This window comes from Protopterus annectens, chromosome 9.part0 (assembly GCF_019279795.1).
Source record: "Protopterus annectens isolate FY-2018-M chromosome 9.part0, PAN1.0, whole genome shotgun sequence".
Lineage (NCBI taxonomy): Eukaryota > Metazoa > Chordata > Ceratodontiformes > Protopteridae > Protopterus > Protopterus annectens.
In genome coordinates, this window is record NC_056743.1 from 667,949,958 (window position 1) to 667,972,080 (window position 22,123).

Genomic DNA, 22,123 nt, shown 5'->3' on the forward strand with positions numbered 1-22,123 from the left:
TACCTGTCCATCCACCTAACAAGGAATCTAGGTCCATGGACAGGTGCGGAAGCGGATGTTCTCGTCAGCGACATTTACCATGCGTTCGCTGAACTACCTGTGCCATTTTACTCGTCTTCAAAGGGACTTGATCAAGGAAGCGAGTGAAATGTTAAAGGACCCTACAGCTGCGGGTTTCCAAGATAAGATGAACACGCAGCTGGCTACCCTTAACTCCATAACCAACTCCTCCATGCGCCTTCTTTCTTATGCGGCTGATGGAGCGAGCAGAGCCGCAGGGACAGGTGTGGCCTTACGTAGGCATGCCTGGATGCGGCTATGCAATTTTGCGGACCCTTCAAGGCGTCTTTCACGAACTCCCCGTTTGATGGATCATCCCTCTTTGGTCCTCAAGTGAAAGAAACCTTGACTAGGTGCGAGACTGATGGCAAGACCCTTTCTGCCGTCTGAGTCCGTTTTTCTACTCCTTCCAGGCCTTACCCCAAAGGCCAGAAAGGTGGAAAGATGTGGTTCCGTAAACAATCTCAAGGGACTTCGCCTGACGCACAGAGTCGTTTCCCCGCCAGAGGCAGAGGCGGGAATAACAATGGTAGACGTCGCCCTAGGGGCAGGGGGGGTCTGCAGAACCAGGGCAATCGGGAAGCCTTCCCTGACAAGCCCTTTCAGCATCCCTGAGGTGTTGCCCGACTGCCCATCTTCGGAGGCAGTCGGGGGAAGATTGTCACTGTACCCAGAAGCCTGGCTATCCCTGACTCAAGACAAATGGGTACAGTCCATCATTTCGAAGGCTATTCTATCCCCTTTCTTCGCTTTCCAAATCAGTCAAAAAATCCCATCCAGATGTTCCACCGCTCAAAGGGATCTAGCAGTTTTGGAGATTTCAAAACTGCTTGCAAAAGAGCAATTCAGCCAGTTCCAGCAGACCAGCAAGGATCCGGAATCTACTCAAGGTTCTTTTAGTTCCAAAGAAAACAGGGGACTGGAGACCAATTTTGGATCTCAGTGTCTTGAACAAATCAGTCAAGAAAACAAGATTTTGGATGGTCACGCTGCAATCCATCCTTCCCCTTTTGGGCAAAGGAAACTGGATGTGCTCTATAGACCTTCGGATGCGTACTATCACATAAAATGAACAGACGCTCCAGAAGATTCCTCCGCTTCAGGCTGGGAACCAGTCATTTTCAGTTCAGGGCCCTGCCCTTTGGTCTCACCACTGCCCCCGGGTGTTTACCAAATGCATGGCAGTGGTAGCTTCTCACCTGAGACGACAAGGATTCCAGGTGTTTCCATATTTGGACGACTGGCTCCTCACAGCTCCCACCAAGCATCTCCTTCTGATGGCCAGAGATTACACTTTTCGCGTTTGTCAAAAGCTGGGTATTTCAATAAATTGCGAAAAGTCTGTTTTGTCGCCTTGTCGTACTATTACCTACATAGGCAAATCTAGATACAATAAACATGTCTGCAAGACTAACACATCAGAGAATATCAGACATTCACAAATTGGTATCACTCCTTTTCAACAACAACAGAATCAAAGCCAGGTTAGTTCTGAAAGTGTTGGGAATTATGGCAGCGGCCATACCTCTGCTTCCATTAGCCAGATACCACATGCGGATCCTTCAATGGATGCTCTTTACTCAATGGTCATACCAGCAACTTCCAATGTCTCACACCATTATGATCACGCAAGCGTGCAAAAATCATCTCATGTGGTGGATGTCTTCCCCCCAGCTCTTGTCGGGAAGACCCTTTGTTCCACCTCCTCCGGTTGCTACTCTGACAACGGATGCCTCCCTGATCGGGTGGGGGGGGCATTATCAGGGCAGGACGGTCCAAGGCACATGGCAACCAAAACGAATGCCACTTGCACATAAATGTTCTGGAGATGAGAGCAGTGCTTTTAGCGTTGCAAGCCCTTCAAGACTCTCTTCCCTTGGGAACGATTGCAATCCAGACAGACAATATGTCTGTAGTGTGGTACATCAACAAACAAGGCGGAACCAGATCATACCCCCTGTGTCGAGAAGCACTCAGACTGTGGCAATGGGCGATTTCTTCTCAGCGGTTTCTGATAGCAACGCACATCCCCGGGAAGTCCAATCAAATTGCGGACAAGTTGAGCAGAGCTATACTCATGCCTCACGAGTGGTCTCTGAAAGACTCTGTAGTGAGAGAAATTTTTCTCAAGTGGGGTCAGCCTTGCTGCGATCTTTTTGCTACTCCCCAAAACAGCAAGTGCAGAGAATATTTCACTCTATTCCCTTTACCAGGCCAACCCAGCAGAGACGCTCTAGTCCAAGTTTGGCCCGGGGACTTCTGTATGCATTTCCTCCTTTCCCACTGATCTCTCAAGTAATACAGAAAGCTATCGCTCAGAAGGCCTCATTGATCCTCATTGCTCCTTACTGGCCTCGACAAGTGTGGTTCCCCTTTCTACATCATTTTCTCTTGGTGCGACCGTGGAATCTGGACCTAGTTCCAGATCTTTTGATCCATCAGTCGGGTCAGTTTCATCGCTCCCTCCCCTCTCTGAACCTCACTGCTTGGTTCCTCCAGTTCCAACCTTAGCCAGGCTTCCTCAATTATCTCACTCTGTTAGAGATATTTTGATAGCTTCCCATAAATCTTCCACTCGAAAGATTTATTTGAGTAAGTGGAAACGCTTCACATATTGGGCTCAAGGAAAGGACATAGATCCTTTCACTGCTTCCATCCAACTAGTCCTTGATTTTCTAGCTGAACTCTTCCATGCAGGTTCATCTCCCTCTACACTTAAAGTTCAATTGGCAGCTATTTCTAACTTTCATGTGGGTATTTCTGAATCTGCCCTAATGTCCCACAAACTCTGCAAAGCCTTTTTGAAAGGAGTTTTTCTTCTCAGACCTCCTATAAGAAATCCTCCTTCTCCTTGGGACCTAAATTTAGTTCTTGCTTCTTTGATTCTTCCCCCTTTCAAACCTGCAGTCTCCTGTTCTTTAAAATTATCATGGAAAACTCTTTTTCTGATAGCTATTACATCAGCTAGAAGAGTTTCAGAGCTTCAAGCACTCAGCTGTCGTCCTCCTTATCTTTTGTTTCATAAGGACAGAGTATCCTTACGAACTAACCCGTCCTTTTTGCCTAAAGTGGTCTCGACGTCAAATCTAAATCAAAGCATTGATCTACCGGTCTTTTTTCCAGAATACTCCAATAGGTCAGAACAAAATTACACTGCCTGGATGTTCACCGTCAATTGAGGTACTACTTGGATAGAACTAAACAGTTCAGAAAATCTGATCAGCTGTTTGTCTCCTATGCGGAGAGCAGAAAGGGACTTTCAGTTTCAAAGGTATCATTATCCAGATGGCTAACATCTTTAATTTCCCTTGTATATGAAATTAGACATCAAAAGCTGCCTGATAAACCTAAGGCTCATTCCACCAGAGCTTTGGCTACTTCTTTAGCCTTCCAAGACAGACTGCCTATCGACACCATTTGTGCAGCGGCTACTTGGGCTACTCCTCACACTTTCATTTCTCATTATAAGTTGGATTTAGCTTCTAGGCATAGAGCTAACTTTGGTTCCACTGTTCTCAGGAGTCTGTTCCGTTAGGCCACCGGGACAAGGTGCTAGGGGCGGTCCCATCCAGCAAGAATGAAGGCGAGATAGACAACTTAACATATAGAAGTTATGTTCTTACCATAACGTTCCATGTTAGTTGTCTTCTTCTCGCCTTCTTCTTCGTCCCACCCTCCTTCCCCTGGCCTGCACAGACCTAGAGGAGTTGTGATTGTGACCTCTCTTTCTACCACCTCTTTCTTAGACATATGCTATTATGCATATTTCCTGGTTCAGGATGTAGGTCACCCTTCTTTCTTCCTGTTGTTAGAGGTGGACTCTGTTTTACAGTTATTCTGTTACTATTATAAGCTGGGGTTAGCTTACAAACGAGATCTGAGGTAACTCTCGCCTAGCATTGTGGGATATAAGGGGAGCCTCGAGCCGGTGGAACCAACTCTCGAGCTTTTAGAGCGGCCGAGTCGGAGCCGAGGTCGGCTCCGAACCCATCCAGCAAGAAGAAGGCGAGAAGAAGACAACTAACATGGAACGTTATGGTAAGAACATAACTTCTATTTTTAAGTTTAAAAGGCAACCTGAGTTGTCTGGCCTCATTGATGCTGTGTTTTTGGTCTTGGACAGTGCCCAGATGACCTGTTCTCTTGAGATAATAGGCTGAGGAATGGTGGCAGGTATACTTTGGGGCTGACTGGAGAGGACAGGGAGGTGACGTTTGCTCCATATCTGTCAGCTGGCATGTTGGATATTACCTCCAGTTGAATATGGGTGATGCCATCTACAGTCAGTTCATTGCATAGCTGGGCATTCCCTTTTAGATTTTGGATGTAGTTAAAGAATGCCTTGTGATTATCCTTGGTTAGGGAGGCAATTTTTGCTTCAAAATTAGCTTTGGAGGACTTGAGAAGATCTCTCATTTGTTTGTTTAAGCTAGAGAGGGATTTCTTCCTCTGAGCCAGTTCCCTCTTGTTTTTGGACATTAGTTTTTACTAGGGGTCTACTACAGTGGCTTGTTTTTTTTTTTGTTTTTGGGCAAGACACAGTTTTAATCCAGTCAGGTACAGCCAATTCTGTACAACTCCTTAAAATGTTGTACAGGACATTGGTGTACACCTCTGCATAGGAGTACATGCTATCTGCATTCAAGGGGGCTTTGAAACTTCTTGTACCACCATTTAGTAGGAGGTAATTTGTCTTTGGAAAATTCTTAAGTATTTTTGATCTTGATGGGGTATCTTGTCTTATAATTGCATCAGGTGAGACTGATGTATTGTCTGAGCTTACCAGGGAGGACATCATGCTGGTGTGTGTGTGGGGGGGGTGCAGTGCTCCCCATGTTAGTGAGTACTTGTGCAGGACATTTGAGCCTCTGGTGCGTGCGTGTGCTGACTAGCTGTTCCAGGGCATTTGCATTGACAAAGTCTAAGAACCTCTGAGCCAGCATGTTTGTGGTATATAATTCCCAGTCAGTAGTAGGATTATTAAAATCACCCACGGGTGAAGTGCTAGGATCTATGGTAAGTGACTCCAGTAAGTTCACATGTACAGTATGCTTTTCCTGTTTCATTGTGAGGGACCTGTATCTAGCTGTGATGTCATATGGGGCTTTGCTTGTAGTTAATTGGACATGGAGTAGCTTGAGAGTTGTACTGTTTAACCAATCAAGAGGAGTACTTATCCTTAATGGAGATGGACAGACTTCCTGCTTTGGTTATTTCATGCTCAGTTTGTGATCTGAATGTGTGGAAGGTGTTGTAGCCCTGCATGGCTGCATCTTTCAAGCATATCTTGGTGACTGCACGGACGTCAGCATTTTCCAAAATGAGGAGTGCTTCCTGGGAAAGTAGTTTCTTGTTTAGACTCCTAGCATTAAGCAGCAGTACCTTGGGTTTATCTAGAGGGGATTTTTTATTTTGGGAAGTTGGTTATATTGACACCGACTAAAAGAGGCACAGTAGGGGGTGGCTAATGCCTTTGCTAATATACGAATGCCTAGAGGAGACAGGTGCAGACCATCTCTGGCAAAGCAGAGTGGCCTGTCAACCATGTCTTCCCATGCTGACAGATATTGGATTTCCTTGGACTGACTTCAGAAGCTAAGGCAATTTAGTCAATCATTGTTTTGTTTGTGTTGTGGCCTCTTCCTTGGAGAAGTTAGAATGCTGCTTAAGGCTAGGCTTATACCTGCCTATTACACACAATCTGAGAGCCCAGTCATGTCTCTCTTCATACAGTCCATTGAGGTATGTCTCAAGTCATTCACTCCCACATGGACTGTGACAGTCATACCAGTACTTGTGGTTGAGTGACTCGACAGATGTTTGCACCTGACTGGCAGCTAACCGTAACTTGCTTTTTATCCAGCCTGTTGAGGGGAACATCCTTTTTGTCTCACAATGGAATCACCTAAGACCCCAGTACATTAGGTTTTGTGTGTTACACCTTATGGGCTTATTTGTTGAGACACTTGTGGTGTGTATGTGTGTTGTAGTTGTGTTTTGCATTGTTGTGTGTGTGATTTCCCTTTGGGAGGCCTCTTACCTTATGGTAAGTTACCAGTGAATACCTCCTCATATGTGGGTTTGTCGTGTCCTTATTTAGTGTGAGAAGCATGTTTGTGCTGACAGACTGTAAGTATATTTGTCCTTATGAGAGTGTCCTGCCTCCAGTTTCATTGTGTAACTACATCTGTTACATAAAGTATTTGTTTGTTTCAGGAGTAAGTGGTTGTAAAGTATACATGAGACAATTGCCTCAGGATGACCATGTCTATCAGGCTGGCCATAGAGATGATGGGAAACTACCAATTCATGATAGCAGCTCTTACTGTGTTTTTCTAGGGAAGGGAAATGAATGGGTAAATTTGACAGGATTGTGCTGGTAACACAGAGACTACATCAGGGACCTACACTTTTTATGTAGGCTAAGGTTAATCAATATTGCATCGCTGCTTTGTGCACAAGCAAGTTGCTCCTACAGCATCAGAAAAACTCGGAAGGCCTTCACTAACAGCTGTTTAGGGAAAAACTGAACTTCTAGGCTTTTGCATCTGTATAGGGCACTGCTAACCCAGCTGTGTGAAGAGCAGCACAGTGTAAACATGAGGCATAAATGAGTAAAGGGAAACAAGTTTTGAGCTAACTACCAATCAGGAACATGCACAGTAAGCATTCCACCAGTAATCTCCAACTGAGACAGGTTAGATCAGCACACTTCTGTTATAATGGTGCAGAAAAACACCTTAATGTAGAATATCTGGTTTGGAGCCCAGGTGTAACAAGACCACACAAACTATCTATAACTAACAGATAATGTAATACAGTGCAATTTACTGCTTAAAGTAGCAGTAGACAGTACAGTGTTTGTTGCTATAATGTGCAAAAATAACAGTAAATAGCTGAAGAACCTGCTAAAGTACAGGCACAGTATATACAAGAATTGGGAAAAAAACTTATTTTTGTTTTTACAGAAGTGGATTGCTCCAAGTGAAAGCAGATTCTCAGTAATCCGTAGCACAGTCGCCAAGAAAGCAGATTCTCCGCAATCAGTAGCACAGTCGCCAAAATCACCAAACAACGAGCTGCTCTGAGTGTCTGTCAAAACCCACTTAAATATGAGTAAAGAGCAACAAGTTTTAAGTTGACTTCAAATTAGGAAAGCACACAATAAGCATTCTGTCACCAACTCAGGCAGGTTAGATCAGAGTGCTTCTGCCACAGTGGTGCAGAAAAACACCTTAATGTTGAATAAGTGGTTTGGAGCCCAAGTTTAATAAGACCACACAAAGTACTTAGAACTAAATGCAAAAAAAATACTTTGAGCTCTTTTGTGTGCTTCCCAGCTCAGATAGACAAGTAAACGCCTTTTGCCATTAGATGAATAATCCTAGCCCTCCTAATGTAAATGCAATAGTAAAGGAGTTCCCGGAGTGAAATGCTACCACAAACAAATGTAAAGGTACAGATAAAGCAGTGTAAACAGCTTATAAAAATTTGATTTATTCTATAAAAATACTTTGCTTTGTATAAATCATCTAAGACCTACTCAACTGTATAGAATTTTTATAGGCTGTAAAAACAAGGTACTCTGATTAATAAGCCCTCCAGCCAGTAACATGCAGAAATCTCAAGTGTTTCCTCAACTGAAACAGACCAGACTACATCCCAGTGCACTAGATGAAAAATTCACTGACTTTTTGATGTAAAAGCAAGTGTTTGCTAGAGTGTAAAAATACACTACTTTGTCCATTAGCTAGCTAGATATTGAATTCAAACCAAGTGAATCAGTAGAACAGACAGTGAGAGGCAAAGTGCACCTTTTCAATATAAGCAGAAGGAAAGGCAAATAGTTAAGGATATCAACAGCAGTGTAGAAAGAGTGGAGCTTATTCAACTCAGTTTACAGTAGGGTTTGGCAGCTAAAAATCACCAGGTTTAAAAAAACAGATGAGCAAAGGGGAGGGTTGGTGTGAAAAACTAGCAGGAATCAGCAGAGCTTTTAGTTTATGCAGGCTTTTGAAATATTTTCAGAAAAGTCGAAGACCCAGAAATTCACTGTGTATTTAAGTATTACTCAAGAAACATTTTACCCAATGAAAAAAACATGTGAAATGTGTAGCCTGGATAATTTCTCTTTCTCTCTCACACAAAAATACCTGGCCAAGCAGATTTCTTAAAACAGAAAAAGTGAAACAGCTTAATTACTAAGTATCTTGATCACCCATAGACGAAAAAATGTAGGTTTACTTTCCTCACCTGGCAGGGAATTACCAGTAGTGCTTTAATTTATGCAGCTTTGAAATCTCTAAAAAAAGAGACTCAGAAATTCACTTTGTGTTTAAGTATCACTCAAGAAACAAATTAACCAATGAAAAAACACATTAACTATGCAGCTTAGGTCATTGTGTAAAATATCTTTGATATTCCATTTTTTTAAACAAAATTTGGTTTAACCCCAATTACGTTAATCTATTCAGGTTTATCTTTGACTATTTTCCAGTTGTCTTAACAAAAAGTAATATTCTTAGTCTAATTTTATGTTCACATTAAAAAAGATTGTATCCATGTTCTCATGCATGTGTATGTGAATAAGTCCTTTTGGGAAAATATGCAGATATGGAGTCTCCCTCTGACTCACAATTTCACTTGCTTTTTCCCCAACTCTTTTAATTTAAATCTTTGTAAAAATAACTCTGTAATATAACTTTTTTCAAAATCATGTCCTGACTGGTTAGAAGTCTGAAAGTATTTATAAACTGACATTGTGGACATTTGTCCATAATAAATCCAGGATGCACACTTCTATAATGTAAATAATTAACTGCAGTCTTTGTTCTAAACAAATTTCTTTCAAAAATATGTTGGTTTAAATGTACTGACCTTCACATCTAAAAATGTGACACTTGCCTTGAAATTGTCATTTTATAATTAAAAAAAAAAGTGCTCTTTATATCTTCAGTTCAACACAGACATTGTAGTATGCCTTTCCTTATAAAAAGTAAGTGTGCAAATATGGTGTAATATCTTCCGTCAGTGGTAGTTTTTTCACACCATCCCATAACTGAATTGGCATAGGAGGGTGCAATAGCAACCCCATTAAGTCTTTGATTTGGTTGTAATATAACTATATACAAAAAAATATATAACTTTATATCGATCAGATGGCATACTGTATTACTACTACTTATTCCAAATTGTATATTCAGTAATAAAAGCACAAATGCGTTTTATTCCTTCATGAAATGGTATTGATGTGTATAAGGATTGTACATCAGCTACGAGCATCATTTCTTTGTGACCAACAAAAGTACATTTTCTTCAATCATAATTTTGGGATACACATTTGATGTGTTTGGGGAACTGCACATGAATCCCATGGGCTTGTTACCTGAGAACACAAGTTCTTTAATTTCCTTAGTTTTCCCTGCTACCCCATGTATCCAAATGACTTAACAGAAGTGCATATATTCAATTGCATGTTTTAGAGGATATATTGAAATATCTGTTATGCTTCTGAAATTTCATGAGCACCAACTCTGTATTTTGAAGGTTTTTTGCTACTTGAAGACCACTTTAAATGTAAAGTCTTTTCGTTGTGATTTTTTTTCTTTAAATCTCATCTCTTAGGCAGTCTGATGAGCGCTCCCCAGGTGTTAACACTTTGCCACCTCAGAGTACAGGTGCAGTGTACCGGATGGACAGCATCATCCCAAGCAACCCTGCTGCTATTCAGCAAGCCCTGGCTGAGATTAACAGTGCTAGAAATCGTGACCGAGGCAAGCTAGAATCTGTGAAAAGCCATGGTGCTCCCTCACTACTGAAACCACGCGGTTCAAGTAAGTATATTCAGTTGAGTAACATTTTAGAAATACAACAGTCAGTGTAAACCAGTAGTGTGCTGCTCAGTGGTCCCCTTTCTTGTATTTAACTGCCCATCTGTCATGTCAGTAACCTTTTTAGAATTCTCATCAGTCTTCACCGATGAATTCTGATTCAAGAATATTACAGCTTAGGTGCTCTGACCTTGTGAGAGCAGCAGTTATTGTGTCTCTGCACACTGAGAAGTAGGGGCGTCTTTAGTTTTGATTTTAGTAATACTGTGGATAGGGCAGCTGTTGTAGGTATGTGTCTGTATAAGAGGCTGTGGTCAAGGATTTCCTTTAAGGGTGAACTTAGGCAGGCTTTCCTTGATGCATAAATTACAAGACCACCAGTTGACAAACTAGATCCAAAACTTCAATCTTTACATATCTGTCATTGGCTCCACTATACCTTTCAACCTCTTTGCACAAAACATGTAGACAAAGTCTAAAATAATGGGGGGGGGTATAAAGTTCCAAATTTAGCGACACATTTTTAAATATCGCTCTTACAAACTTAGAAAGATACCAGAATAGTAGCATTTGTGTTAGCATGAATTTTCTGAGTGATGTGAGCCCTGAAAGTCAAGCATAGCACCTCACTGGCCCTGTTCAAGAGAAATCATGATGAGTGGATGGGAAATAGAAAGTTCACCCTGGGGATCATTCCAGTGGCTTTACTTGATAAAGAAACTGGTAACTAACGGGTGGCACAATGCCAGGCATTTTTATGGGCTAGGCTTGTAAAGGCTCCAGGGCCATTAGCGTAGTACACACCTATGAAACTCAAATGCATGTCATTATTTAGTTAGGTCAGTCCCTAGTGACTTATCAGAAAATCACAAATTTTGAGAGAGACAAAAATATGAAGCAAAAGTCTGGACATTTGAGAGAGGTATGGCCTCCACTGATTTCTTGATTCTCCATTGGGCTAGGATTTAAAAGGCCCTTGAGGTAGTTGGCCGTAGTAAACACCTATGAACCTGTAGGTGAGAAGTTATCTTTAAGTTGGCTTCCCAGCATCTGGTTGAAGGCAGCAAGGAAAACCCCGTCTTGCCTCATTTTAGTGAGATTTGAAATGTCGTCGCACATGTATTGTGCATTTCTGTTAGTATTAATTTGGGTTCATTTTGATTTATCACTTTTTCTTTCTTATGGTATTATAGTAATGTGTTCTGCTTGACAGTAACAAAAATTGAGTTTTGCCTGCAGACCTCTTTTTCTTTATATTCTGACTTTGTGTGGTTTTGTGGTTGGTATATTTAGAGACCAGGGATGTGGTGCTGAAGCCTCATGATTCAGGGTTGCAGAGGATATAGCTTTTCTACAGGACTGTATTTATTTATTTATATTTATTTTTGGTAAGTGGGTTTTGACTGTTTAGTTTTGGTTCTTTTAATTTTGTTTGCATGTTAGTATAATGAAACTCACTATTGCATTATGAATTTGGCAACTGACATTGTTTAAAGTAAGGGGGTTTTGTGGTATCTCTCATGGTCTTATCTTTTAAGCCAACCCATTTTTCTTGAGACATCCCTTTGTAGGATGGAGAAAACCCTCCACCATTTGTACAACCTGTCTTCCTGACTGTCTTGACTGTCACCTGAAATAGAGAGGAGGGACCTCCAAGGCTAGCAGTGTCAGTCCTGAAATACATTTACCATCATCGCAAAGGGCCAGTGGGTTCTACCAAAACTAATTGGCTTTCAGAGAGCAAGCTCTCTTTACAGAGCTCTTTGTTGTTGTGCCTGGACTATACTTAAATGGACTGTAGAGGCTGTCCCTCTCTTGGAGTAAGTACAGTGTTTCTTTTTTGCCGTCTTAGTTCTGAAGAAGATGGCAAGCCTATTTCCTGCCATAAACAAAGGCAAATTCAGTAAATGCATTTGGTATTTCTAGTTCTGGATGCTGACTTTCCAGGAGGTCATGACTTTAGGCATTTTAATTTTTTAGACCAGTACCCTCAACCATGGAATCTTCCGTCCTTCTCATCTTGTAAACCCATTCAAACTTTCATCCGAGAACTCAACTTGCGGATTAGACAACCTCTCAGTGGAGACCTGGTTCAGTTGTTGGGAATGGTGCTGTTATCCACAGGGCCTGGAGTTTTTTTTCATGGCACTATAATCTCCCTCATCTCCCAAATGCATGGATCATGTTCTGGGTGACCATGAGGAAATATAGCAAACTTGCACACATTTGTTATGTCTGGTTCTGCATTCCAGTACCCCCAACCAATCAAGTCTTTCTTCCCTACCAATAAACCATTCGTCTTTGTGTCAGAGCTCAACTTACAGATTAGACTTTCTCTCAGTGGAGGCCTGGTTCAGGTGTTTGCAGTGCTGCTGTTATCCACTGGGCCTGGAGGTTTTTTATAGCCCTATAATTCCCCTGTCACCCACATCTGGCATCACTCTCTCGCTGGGTGGACATGGGAAAACTATGTTGTGCAGCTCCACTGATGAGCCCATAGGGGGATGTGCACTGTGCTGTCTGTCCTGCTGCTAAGCCTGATCCCTGCCTCCTTTCCTGTCTCTCAGCCCTGGCTTCCACCAGAGCACCGCTGGAGAGAATTTAGCATGCACCCCTCCCAGGGTAGGAATGCCCCATCCTTCCTGACAGCTCCATCAGATGCCTGAGCCACTAATCAAACCCAGGTCATTTTGGTAGTAAGCAGAGCTTTATCCTGTACCACCAGGATGGCTAGATCATGACTTTAGTGTCAGAGTGCTTGCACTGAGTTAATGAATGCTCCAGGATTGCATGCAGCGAGATTTTTTTTTTCTCCAGTTTACTCTAGTTGTGCTTCACTTTCAGTACTGTGTGTGTCTGTGTGACTTGTTTCTCTGATGTGCAGTTGTGTCTTTAAGAGGTGCTTCTTGTGACATTTGTGAGCATGGAGGTGTAGGTCCTTAGAATGTCTTCTGTCATCAGCTGGCTGGTGGTGTCCCTGTATTGGACTTTAGTAACGTGCATAACTTTGTGAGCTCCTGCGGTTGGAGTCACATAGCTGATTCATCCAAGAGTAGACTTTTTCCAGCCTGACTTCAAAGTTTGTTTATTTAATAGTGTTGGTTGTCCCATCCAATAAAGCTGTTTACTTCCATTGCCCACAGGGAGAGTAAGGGGCTTGATGTAGTCAGATAAACCTTTCCAATTGGATTGCACTTAATACTATGTTTTGCAGTTACAATATGCATCACCATTTGCTGCTGGCAAGGGTACTTCAGTGATTGTTTCAGGAATTCTTCATTTAGATTTCGGAGTTGACTGCACACTGATTTAACAGGTTGATTAGAGTTCTCCCAGTGTGGAAATAGTTAAGCCATTAAAAGTTATTAATTTGGGTAAAATACAGTTAGTGGATAGTTATTTTACTGCCCAAATGCTGACAAAGAAGACATTTGGGAGAATTAAGAGAAAATAAACAAGAAAAGGCGAAGAAAAAAATCCATCTGGGAAGAGTCTTGCAGTTGTCCAGCAAAAGCAGTTCAGATTTCAGCTGCGTTTATAGGAGTGTTGGTAATTTTAAAGGTAAAATAAATCAAATGTACTCATTTTTTTTAAATAAGTGTAACACTGAAAATAGATGTATAGTCAAATGACTAAAATACTAGTAAAATAGAATAAGATTTAAAAAGCTGTTCATGTGATTTGAAAATTGCAGCAATCAAAGGTTGAAACGAAGAAATGACTGGCTGATCATGATGCTTCTCAAGAAGAGCTATTTCAAAAAATAGAGTTAGAAGAGATCTTGGAGAGAAAAACTGAAATATTTTTGCTGTACCAGAAGATGTGGAAGGAGGGAGGGCTGCATTTATTTTTATTAAAGTGGAAATGAGAAACTGGACTGGTGTTCTATGGCAAGATTTGTTAATTTAGATGACACTTTATGTATATGCTCCAAATCTGTCATGCGAAAGAAGCAGAGACCTGTATTAGTAAAAATGCAGTCATACCAGCAAGCGAAAGCTACTCCTTACAAAACTGTACTAGAAGGAAAAAGTATTAAAAATTGAGGGCAGCAGTATGTGTATGGAAAATTATTCTCTTCTGCCTGGTGTACAGCTAATAAACATGTTTGTTCCAGCAGTCAGCAAGTGCCAAGAGGCTGGTGTGCATTTCAGTCCGTTTCAGAATATTTTGTTCTGGATAATTGGACATTTTTATATGCAGAACAGGCTAAGGAGGTTGTAAAAAAAAAAAAAAAAAAAAAGTTTAACCAGCAGAGAGACAGAGAGCCAACAAGCTGAGAGGGGACTGTGCTTCCCATTCTACTGACAGTAGCAAGAGCTTACAGAGAGACTTTGGCAGTGACGCATTTTTCCATTGTTTCAAAGGAAAATGCTTGAGTGACAGAAAAAAGTCCAGGAGCCGATTTGAAGATTTAGAAGTACCTTGAACTTAAACAGGAGACTTGTATTGATATATGGAGCTGATCAGGATGGAAACCAGCAACGGTGTGAAATTATTGAATTTGAAGAACTGTAAAGCTTTGATCACATTAGCTATAGCAGTAGACGTGTAATATGGTTCTGCAAGAAGTGATGTCTTTGAAAGACTAAAATCTTGTTGACTGTGTTAAAATAGGCTGAACTGTAAAGCGCAGATCTTATTTTGTCATTGTTTACAATGATGCTGAAATAACTGAAGTTGGTTCTCCTGTTCGATTCTCTGCTGGAGTGCCTTCTGTGTGGAGTCTGCATGTCCTCCCTGCGGTCATGTGGCGTTCGAGAGACATGCGTGAATGGGCTTGCCTTTGTTGAAGGTTGAGCATCGAGCTGGCACCTCGGCACCATAAAATTCTACTGCCAATCATTAGCGGGCCGGAGTTCCGCTGTGCCAACTCCTAACTGAGAAAAACCAAAAGACAAACAAGAACGACTAAATAAAACAGTTTTAATATTTGTGTAAAAAGTCATATTGTATACTATATGATAAAGTAGCTCCCATATGCAGTCAGAAGTATTTTAAATATGAGGTGGGTTAGTCATATCCATCACTGCTGTATATTCTAAAGATATTGAAATGAAATGCTTTTCTTAGTTGTCAAGTGTCAGTGTTTTAGAATGTACCAAGGTGAGGAAGGTTGTAAAGTAATTTAATGTGATCTTGAACTAATGGAAGAATGCAAGTGTGTTGATCTTATATCTAGAAGTAAAAGATCATTTTCCTATTTTTATAAAGGGGAGTGTCTGAACTAATGTCCTTAATTTAATCTATAGACTTTTTTAGCAGCAAGGCTTGAAAAGTAAGACAGAATCATGAAAATTGTGAAAAATGCTTGTTCTTCCATGTACTGGGAATGTTAGCTATTTTACCATTAGTGAATTGTTTTTGTTGTAGATTAAGAAGCCTGCAGCTGCAAACCTTTAATCACAAAATGTCTGAACAGTATGTTAAGAGTGAAATATACTACAATGTAATTAACATTTAAAGGTAACTTGGCAAGCAGTTGAGTGAAAAATAAATGAAGTTTGAAAATGTGAGAAGTGAGTTAAACAGTCACTTCCCCTACAGCCATAGTACTTCAATGCATTTACTTTAACTGCACAGTTCAGTCTATTTGAGTAGCTAGTGCACTTTTTCTTAAGGCAAAAATATAATGCTTCCTGAAAGCCATTTTTCATATCTGGCAGGGTCATATAAATAATGTACGTCAGTGGCAGTTTAGAATGGTTATCCTTAATTTTTAGAATAGGCAATGACTGTGGGTGCAGCCATTGATTTGGGGCAACTGCTGCTTCACTGGAGTGACTTCAACCCCTTGCCATTCAAAAGGAAACTAGTTAAAACTTCCTTTTTGGAAATTGTACGTAGTTTTGTGCATTTGCTATAAGGTAAAATGGGATGGAAGGTTTTGAAAATGTTAATTTCTTTGTTTATCCTTTGTTTTTATTTAAGCAAAATGTTTAGAAGAAAACTTATTGTAGGTTCAGAGATGAGAAGCAACTATGTAAGAGCCTGGCAAACACTAGTATGTGCATGCAAGTTTGAAGTATACATTCGAAAGAGCCGTCATGTATAATAGGTGGGAGTAATAGTTTTTATCATAGCTACTGTGTCTGTGTTAACAGAAATTGTTTTAAGATAATAGAAAAGCAGAATACTGAATTATGTTAAGTGTAGTGTGTAAACAGCACTGTTACATGAAACAGAGTTAGATAGAAATGAACATGTTAATTTGACAAAGGATTGCATAGTGCTCATTCAGCAGAATATCTAGGAAAAGCACATTCAGCAGAATATCTAGGAAGGAGGAAAAGGAAGTAATATTGCAAGAGGGGCTGCAATAGTAATACGAGGTAAAAAATAGACTAGGCAGATTTGTAGTAAGGGGTTACTGGCAGGGGAGGAGGATTACCTTAGAACTGTTGCTGTGGCGCTGTTTTTGGAGAAAAAAATTATTTTTAGTAGGGAATATTTGTGGTTGGAGACTGGAACCTGATCGGCAGTAGTGGTTGTATCCATGAGGCTTGGAAGGGAAAATCAAACAAAATAGGGTACATTTGTTAAATATATGAAAATATTTGTTAGGGAGGATGTGCATTCAGTAACAGGAGTTCAGAGTTTATATGCAATTCTCTAGGTGGGATAGACTGGATAGAAATTATATTATTCAAGAACATGTATATTTAATTGAAAACTTTGAGACCCGTCCAGTAACTATAGCAGATAGTACCCCAGGAAAAAGTAAGAAGTGCATGATAATGAAAATTACTAGTAATTTCCTAGTCATTACTTACAAAAAAAGGAATAGGTAGTGAAAATGATTTGGGAGTTGTAAAGGAAGACAGAAATTTCTTCAAAAAGGATAGACTGCAAATAGGATAAAATGAAAAGGTTTAAATGTATGGCAGTAAACATATGGTAATTGTATTGGCGTTTATAGGGGTTGATAAATATTGTCAAACAAAGATAATTTCATAGAACAAGAGGAAGAGGAGCAACTGTAGAGTTCTTAAGGGAAAATAAGGGAACTTTTGAATAATATGCATGAATTTAGAAACATTACTGTTAAGCAATTATTTTTTATGCAACTCTAGAGTATGAAAACATTTACAGTAAAGAATTAGACAGAGTTGAAAGGGTTGTAGCCATCTTAGGGAGCTTAGGACAAGAAAAAGCAGCATTAGAAATACTTCGGAAATTTTATGAAAATTTATATAAAGCAGAGGAATGGAGAAAACAAGAAATGAAGCAAAGGAAATATTTAGGGGAAACATATTTATATCAATATTGGAGGAAGATGAGACTCCACAATTAATAGCCAAGATTAAGAGAGGAGGTTAAAAAAAAAAAAAAAAAACCTGTGATGTGTAATCGGGCAACAGGATAGTTTGTAGTAACAGATGATATTCTTGTGGGAGAGGGAAGATGGTGATAAAGATCTGGCATGTTTCATTTAACGGGATTTAAAAAATGGGCAGAGTACCAGCGTCTTGGAAAAAAGGTATGATGGCTTTATTGCTCCAAGAGGGTAAACATCTTTTGGACCAAGCTTTCTGTAGACCAGTTTCAGTTTTAGACCATGATTATAAAGTGTTTGTTTTACTTGTTAAGAAACTGGCAAATATATTGCTAAAAATTATAGGTATGGGTTGGTGTGATTTTTGTGGATGGGATGAAGACATTTGACAGTAATGATGATGTAGAGGGAAGCTGAGTTTAAGAAAATGCCACTACTGTTTGTGGGTCTTGATGCAGAGAAAGCATTTGATAATCAGTTGAGCGTTTGAGTGGGGCTTTGGTAGTATTTGTGTACCTTTGTAAAATATTAGGGCAAATGAGAGTATTTTAAGGCTCTGAGACAATAAAGATGTAAATGTCCCACTCTGATATTTGTTTGAACCAGAGTTAGATAGGGATGTCCTCTTCCCCTTTATTTGCTTTATATTTAAGACTGTTGTAAATCACAAAGGGCTCATAAATGCAAGGCTGTAAGAGTGTAGTAATCAAGAAAAGTTGGCTCTTATTTACAAATAATATTTTGTACTTGAAAAATCCAGAAAAGGACCTGTTGATGTGAAACATTTTGTTTTTCAAGAATTCTTGGCATGTAGGATAGATGTCAATCAAAAGGCAGGAGAGACCACGCCAAAACTTGTAGAAAAACAGTGAATATTTATTAAAACAATAAAACAAAATAAAAAGTGCACTGCTAAGTGCTTTCAAGCTTACAAGCCCTTCATCAGATAGTGCATACTTAACAAAGCTAGACATTTAAAATGCTCATTAACCAATCAGAAATTAGTATTTTACTCTCCTTTTTCTAAGGATGGGTTTTAAAGGGATAACAGTATTTAGGCCTGGGGGACCCATCTGCCCTAAGTCTAATTATCCTGGATAATTTTATTTTTATTTTATTTATTTTATATTCGTTGACCGGGCTAGTCTAACTGGATATATTTCCATTTTCAGTAGAGGCCCGCGGAGAAAAGCTCCAGTAGTAGACAAATTGATTATAAAATTTGAAATAAAAATACACGTGATGTAAATCATAGTTGATACATAGTAAATGAAAGTAGTTAAGTAAAGATACTAGAAGAACTAAATAAAAAAATGGAGATAAAAGATGACATGTACATTAATATAAAAGTTACAAATATTGTGCTAAATTAATTACACAAAAAAGTGAAAAAAGGGTCTGAACAAATAATGAAAATAAGAGTGTTTTGTGATTAACAACAGTATAAAGTCCAGCAGTCTGTTCCATTGTGTTCACCAGTTCATTTCTGCTTCAAAAAGTATGCAAAGTGTTTGCAATATATAGAAAGAGGTGCAAATAAAAATTAGCAAAACCAGATGGTTAGTCAGGGTTATAAGTTAGTAAAAGCAGGGTTATAAGGTAGAAAAAGCAGAAGGTTAGTCAGGGTTACTGCAGGGGCATAACCAGTGTGTTTTAAGGTGTTTTTTGAGGTTTTGTTTAAAGAGAGGCAAGGAAGTAAGTGATGTAAGATCGTTGGGGAGTAGGTTCCAGTTTTTTCCCACTGCATTAGAAAACAGGGAATCACCAGCTGTGTTAGTCTTGGTTATGTTAGCTAGAAGTTTACTAGAAGAGCGTAGGGAGTTTAGATTTTTATAGGGGATTATGAGATTGGATAGTACAAGAGTGCTGTTAGGTTGATAAAATATCTTATGGGTAATGGTTAGTTGGGAGATATTCAGATGGTTTTCAAGTTCAATCCAGCCTAGCTGCATTAGATTTAAACAGTGGTGAGTTCTAAAGGGATTGCCAGTGGCAAATCTGGCGATGCTGTTGTAGGCATGTGCTAGTTTGACAAGATTACTTTTTTTGAGGTTAGTGTATATGGGACAGGCATATAGAAGTGTTGAAATTAAATGGGAGTGTGCAATTTTGGTTCTGGCTATTGGAGTTAGGAAACTTTTGATTCAATATAAGGAGCCTATTTTTCTGTTGACAGTTTTTATGGTATTTATGTGGATATCAAACGTAAGATTATTGTCAATAGTTATTCCTAACAATTTGGTGGTAGAGTCAGGGTATATGGTAGTGTGATTATTGGAGATAGAGAAATCTATAGGGGGGGGCTTGCTAGTGGGTGTAAAGAGAAGGAGCTTGGTTTTTTTAGCATTAAGGAGGCAACGTTTTGTAAACCATGTTTCAACAGTATTGAAAACATTTTGAGTCAGAGACTGTAGGTCAGATGTGGAACTTGCTGAGCATATTAATGTTGAATCATCTGCATATTGAATGCAGGTGGCTTGTGGGATTGCTACATGGAGGTCGTTGATAAAAAGGGAAAAAAGAAGTGGGCCTAGAATGGACCCTTGAGGGACTCCAAAGGAGACTGGTAGAAGGGATGATATATTATTTTCCCAGAGAACTGCTTGTTGTCTATTGGTTAGGTAGGACATGAACCATTTAATAGCCAGAGTCTCAACGGAATAGGATTCAAGAATGTTGATAAGAAGGGTATGGTTTACCATGTCAAAAGCTTTTGAGAGGTCAATAAAGAGTGCAGATGAGGGGTTATTGTTTCGATTTCTATTTATGACATCTGTAAAGGATAACAAGGCAGTAGTGGTGCTATGTGCTGGCCTAAAACCATGCTGGCACTTAGCTATTGTGTTATTTTCAGTTAAATGGTTTAAAAGTTGCTGGTGAAAACATTTTTCCATGATTTTTGCTAAGGGTAATAAAAGAGCTATTGGTCGGTAGTTAGGGTAATCATTTGAGTTACCACCTTTGTGAAGGGGGATAATGTGGGAGATTTTACAGATGTCTGCAACTTTTCCCTCTAATGGTTCTATTTATGAGGATGGATATGGGATAGGAAATTATTTTGGCTGCTTTTTGGAGGTATTCAGAAGGTAGCTGGTTGGCAGGAGGAGTACATGGCTTAGGTTTTTGAATGAGTTTGTAGATGAGGGTGGTAGAGATTGGTTGCATATAAAATGCTGGTAGAGTGCTAGGTGTGGTGGTGGGTAGGCTTGAGTTGTCTGGAGTAAGTTGACTAGCTAGTCCTTGTATGGTATCTGTGAAGGAGTTGAAGGCATTGGCAGTTTGAAGGGGGGTATCAGGGTCTGAAGTGGGGTAGGAGTACGAGAGTGCCCTGGGGAAAGGAGTTTATTGATACTAGACCAGAACCTCTGGGGGTCATTTTGGTGATTTTGCTGTAGTTTGTAGTTGTAGTTCTTTTTATCCAAGAGTATTCCCTTTTTTGTACTATTTCTTAGTTGCTTAAAAATTTGTTGATCAGAAATATTTTTGTTAGCTCTCCACTTAGCCCAGGATTTATTCCTAAGTAAGATTTTTTGTCTGGTTTCTTTGGAAAGCCAGGGCACTGGTTTGGCCTTAATTCTGATGGATCTTTTGGGTGCATGCCTGTCAATGATAGTTAGGAATTTAGTGTTAAGATAATTGACAGCCTCTTCAAGAGGTAGGGTTTTTAAAGGATTCCAGTTACAGGCACTTAGGTCATTTTGGAATGATACTGGGTTGAAGTGTTTATTGGTGCTTATGGTTCTGTATATGGGTGGAACTGTGATATCATTCTTATGCCTAAGGATGTAAGTTAAGGTATGATCACTGACATAGGTAGAGTTCCTACATTGTAAGTTTGTTTTTGTCTGTTTATAAGTATCCAGTCTAGGGTGCTCTCTTTTTTGTTTGGTTTATTAATTCTGGTTGTAAAGGTGATAGTTTGACTGAAACCATGAAGGTTGATATGGGTGGTAGGATTATCAGCATTGATAGTTTTCCAATCAGTATTAAAATCACCAAGTATAATAGTTTCTTGGGGGTAAGTTAAGGACACCCAGCTTAGTATATACTCTATAGTACTGATATTATTACCTGGTGGAAGGTAGATGCAGATGATGTATAAAGATTTGTTTTGGTTGATTTGAAGTCTGGTGATAAGTACCTCTGCGTTACTATCTTGAGGTGGGTAGAATGGTAAAGTGGAGATCTGGAGTTTGTCTTTGAAAAAGACTGCTACTCCCCACCCTTTCTTTTAATATGGTCTTGTCTCAGTACATTATACCCTTGGGGAATGATTTCATTGTCTTTGGTCTCAGGTTGTAACCATGTTTCTGTCAGACAGAGGATGTCAAAGCTATGGGTGTCTAAAAGGGCATTGAGATGGGTTACTTTGTTGTTAAGGCTGCGGATATTTAGATGTCCTATTAGGAAAGAGTTGGGGAGTGTGGGTTGGTTTATTAGGGTAGGTGGATTGGTAAGGCCAGGGTTAGGGTGGATGTCACCATCTTTTAAGGAGAGTTTAATGAGTCTTAATGCCGAGTTATTAATAAAGTTGGTTAGATATTTCAATTTTTTTACTGTGGGTATATTGTACTTAATGTGGGAGAGTCTATGGTATTTTGGTCTTAGATAGCTGGGAGTTGAGTTGATATTAATTTGACTACTTGGTAGTGTAGAAGTGTGTATTGCTATCTGTTTAGTAGAGTAGTTAAAGTGGTAAAAGTATGGTTCTTCAAAGGAGGTGAGGATATATGCATATGTCAGGGCAGTTGATAGTATGGTTATGAGTGTGGATCTGGTAATGTTTGTTTTTACTGTTAAAGTCATCCTTAGAGTTTGTGTAAATGTTTTTAGGAGTAGAGAAGAGATGTAGCAAGCAAGGGGAAAAGGAATGGGAAGATGTAGCAAGCAAGGGGAAATAGAATGAGAAGAGGAAAGAGAGGAGAAAACAAATTGTTAGTGTCTGAAAGGAAGAATT

At 39.7% G+C, this 22,123-nt stretch overlaps 1 protein-coding gene across 1 annotated transcript in view; it reads left to right on the forward strand.

Annotated features, from left to right (window-relative positions):
* The window catches only part of PRRC2A (proline rich coiled-coil 2A), a 3,202,076-nt gene that overhangs the window by 1,568,822 nt on the left and 1,611,131 nt on the right, over positions 1-22,123 (forward strand). The window contains exon 19 of the mRNA XM_044082142.1: positions 9,685-9,893. Within this exon, the coding sequence (XP_043938077.1) occupies positions 9,685-9,893 (209 nt within the window). The remainder of the gene's footprint in view (positions 1-9,684; positions 9,894-22,123) is intronic.